This window comes from Octopus bimaculoides, chromosome 28, assembly GCF_001194135.2.
Source record: "Octopus bimaculoides isolate UCB-OBI-ISO-001 chromosome 28, ASM119413v2, whole genome shotgun sequence".
NCBI lineage: Eukaryota > Metazoa > Mollusca > Cephalopoda > Octopoda > Octopodidae > Octopus > Octopus bimaculoides.
This window is the reverse complement of record NC_069008.1, coordinates 15,496,170-15,500,234: the sequence shown is the minus strand read 5'-3', so window position 1 is coordinate 15,500,234 and position 4,065 is coordinate 15,496,170. Positions and strand designations below refer to the sequence as shown.

The following is a 4,065-nucleotide window of genomic DNA, read 5'->3' as shown; positions in this document are numbered from 1 at the left end:
TTATCATAACTTTCAAAAATGGATATATTTTAATGAAATTTCCTACGAATATATATTACATGATGTAGATTCTGAATATACATTTTTTGGAGGTGGAGATTTCGGAAACTTCACACCGGAGTTCACTTCAATTAGACTTAACTTTCAAAAAGATGGATATTTTTTTATGAAATTCTCTACAAATATGGAGATTCCGAGGACATAGGAAGTTTTAGAGAAATCAAACGGGGGTTATTTTTGAGAACTGTTCCTCACTCGGGGGTGTTTCAGAACAAGTCGTCCATATTTGTTTCATTTTCTCCGTTTTGTGCACAGGTTGCTTTCTATGGTACTGCATGGGCACTTTTCCGTGGCACAAAACAGATGCTTGAAAGTGATGGCACTACACATACACTTTTTTGAAGAAAGGTCACGAGTGCTTTTTGCCACCACATGGATGCATCTAAATACTTCTTCTGCACACTTCGAGTCTCTTTGAGTACAACGAGGTGCCAAGCATCTCGGTCTTCGTCATATCACCTAAAAAGTTCAGCATCCTAAGTTAATTTATCAAAATTTCCTCCCATGTCTTCTTGGGTGTCCCATCTACTTTGAGAGGTTGGCACTTGTTTATGGAGCTGTTGGCATCCAGCTCAGTTGTTAAGGTAAATGTTTAATTCTACAGTTTATCTCAATAGAAATGAATCTGTATGTTTTATGTAGCCTCTACATCTTATACTGTTGTTTCTATATAATTTCAGATCACATTAAAGACATCCTCAATATCTACTGTGTTTTAAAGATGAGAAGAAAATATTATACTAAACGGTTGTATAACATTGTTTCTGAAAGTCTGTGGAAGAATTCTTATGAAACATTAGCTCTGGAATAATAATAATATTAGTCAAATTTGTGAACCTCCCTGCCTAGAGTGTCAAGAGGAGGAGCCTGTGTGCTCATTGAAGTTGGATACATTTATGTAGATGTTGCTAAATAAAGTTAACACAAGACAGAAAAATAGCAATAAATGTGTTTGCAAGGAATACAGTATGAGAGCAAAAGCAAGAAAAATATATAAACTGAGATTTAAGAGGAAAAGTAATGGAAAAGAGTGAGAAAATTGCAGAATTGATTTCCTCTGAATGCATAAGAAATGAGATCATATGGCTGTGATATCTGTACAACATCCTTCTTTTAAAGAAAGTAACCTAATTATGCACAAACGTACTCATACAGGAGAGAAACCATATCGTTGTGATATCTGTGGTAAATCATTCTCTCAAAGTAGTGACGTATCGAGACACAAACGTATTCATACAGGAGAGAAACCATATCATTGTGATATCTGTGGTAAATCATTCTCTGAAAATACTGACTTAACAAAACACAATAGTATTCATACAGGTGAAAAACCGTATTGTAATATCTGTGGTAAATCATTCTCTAACAGTAGTCACTTATCTAGACACAAACATATTCATACAGGACAGAAACGATATCATTGTGACATCTGTGGTAAATCATTCATTGAAAATAGTTACTTAAATATACACAAACGTATTCATACAGGAGAGAAACCATATTATTGTGATATCTGTGGTAAATCATTCATTGAAAATACTGCTTTAAAAAAACACATTCGTATTCATACAGGAGAGAAGCCTTATCATTGTGATATCTGTGGTAAATCATTCTCTAACAGTAGTCATTTAACTAGACACAAACTTATTCATACAGGAGAGAAACCATATTGTGATATTTGTGGTAAATCATTCCTTGACAATAGTTACGTAAGTATACATAAACGTATTCATACTGCGGAAAAACCATATCATTGTGATATCTGTGGTAAATCATTCTTGCGAAGTGGTCAGGTTATTGTGCACAAACGTACTCATACAGGAGAGAGACCATATCATTGTGATATCTGTGGTAAGTCATTCTCTCAAAGTATTCATTTAACTGGACACAAACGTATTCATACAGGAGAGAAACCATATCATTGTGATATCTGTGGTAAATCATTCTCTGAAAATACTGCCTTAACAAAACACAATCGTATTCATACAGGAGAGAAGCCATATCATTGTGATATCTGTAGTAAATCATTCTCGAACTGCAGTCAGTTAACTGAACACAATCGTATTCATACAGGAGAGAAACCATATCATTGTGATATCTGTGGTAAATCATTCTCTCAAAATACCGCCTTAACGAAACACAATCGTACCCATACAGGAGAGAAACCATATCAGTGTGATATCTGTAGTAAATCATTCTCTAACAACAGTCAGTTAATTGAACACAATCGTATTCATACAGGAGAAAAACCATATCAGTGTGATATCTGTGGTAAATCATTCTCTCAGTGTGGTAGCCTAAAATCCCATAGAAGTATTCATATGGGAGAGAAGCCACATCACTGTGATATCTGTGGAAAATCATTCTCTAGAAGTAGTCACTTATCTAGGCACAAACAGATTCATACAGGAGAGAAACCATATCATTGTGATGTCTGTGGTAAATCATTCTCTCAAAGTAGTCACTTAAAAATACACATTCGTATTCATACAGGAGAGAAACCATGTCAGTGTGACATCTGTGGTAAATCGTTCTCTGAAAATCGTACCTTAACTTCACACAGACGTATTCATACAAGGGAGAAAGGAGAAGGGTAATTCCTATGTTTCATGCAATGGAATTTCTAACCAAAATATTTGTAGAAATTTTCGAATTTGTTTTTGGTTTGCTTTTCTCTCCTCCACCTCCTTCCATGGCTACTCATCCATTTTCTTTTCTATAGTGTAAGGACCTCTATACCAACACTGTTGTATTCCTGTAGGGGGACTCGCAGAGAATACACAAGTTGTACTATTTAGTTATCACATTTATTTATTAACTATAAACAAAGAACTGACTCACAGAATTGTTAGTTATCAAGAAACAAGAATGTTGTCCTCACCATATATATCCCATTTCATTCAACCTCGACAGTTCCTCAAAACAAGAACGAAACAGGGACCCCAGACGAACTACATTGAAATATGGCACTTCAGACGAACAACAAACACACCTCCTGGAAACCCTACACATGATTGTATCCTGGAATTACAATACATTTATTGTTTATTATCTTTTAATTGATTCACTCATTAAATATTTTATACAATAACACAAGTTATGAATTTTTCATTAAAGTTGTCAAATATGTATATAAACAATGACCCCCAAGTACCCCGAAGTCTGCAGAAGGATAATGTCATGTTTGCATTCAGTGATTCAAAAGAAAGAGGCATGGAAGTGCAAATATGAAAGGCTAGTAAATATCTTGAAATATAACCTTAACACACTTTGTACCAATGTTTGTACTCATGTTGTGATGAGTAAAATGTTTGTTTGTTAAAGGCATCATATAAACTTATTTCTTATATGACTTATTTCTGCCAATTGATGAGGATCAAATGAATCAAGCACTGTATTTGTACTCCAGTGTCTGCTTTGGCAAGGTTTCTACACCTGGATGCATTTCCTAATGCTAACCACTTTACACACTCTACTGTATGCTTTTCTTGTGCCACTGACACTACTGAAGTCTCAGTGTAGCTTGCAAGTCAACAAACCCAGGGAGGGAAGATGTCACTATAAGGTAGGTAGGGGGTGAAACTATGAGGGAAGGGTTTGGAGTAGAGAAGATTGATGTGGAGGAGGTACATGGCTACTCACATTTAAGAGAAAAAGGGAGACTGAACAAGAGGTATCTCTGAGGAGATTAGGTATCAAGATGGCACATGGGGCATCAGCAGCTGTTTGCTGGCAAACAGTAGTCATTCATCTAGACACAAACATTCATACAGGAGAGAAACCATATCACTGTGATATCTGTGGTAAATCATTCTCTACCATTAGTCATTTATCTAGACACAAACGTATTCATACAGGAGAGAAACCATATTGTGATATCTGTGGTAAATCATTCACTAAATGTAGTCATGTTACTGCACACAAACGTACTCATACAGGAGAGATGCGATATCATTGTGATATCTGTGGTAAATCATTCTCTGAAAATTCTTACTTAACTGCACA

The 4,065-nt window shown here is 35.4% G+C and overlaps 2 protein-coding genes across 3 annotated transcripts in view; one reads left to right on the top strand and one right to left on the bottom strand.

The window, feature by feature from the left end:
* LOC106872079 (zinc finger protein 239) overlaps positions 1-4,065 on the bottom strand; it is a 70,244-nt gene that overhangs the window by 23,325 nt on the left and 42,854 nt on the right. The gene's annotated exons all lie outside the window — the stretch shown is intronic.
* The window catches only part of LOC106874812 (zinc finger protein 208), an 11,517-nt gene that overhangs the window by 917 nt on the left and 6,535 nt on the right, over positions 1-4,065 (top strand). Inside the window, exons 2-3 of the mRNA XM_052977433.1 lie at positions 741-2,543; positions 3,824-3,937. Of these exons, the coding sequence (XP_052833393.1) occupies positions 1,143-2,543; positions 3,824-3,937 (1,515 nt within the window). The 5' untranslated portion in view covers positions 741-1,142. The remainder of the gene's footprint in view (positions 1-740; positions 2,544-3,823; positions 3,938-4,065) is intronic.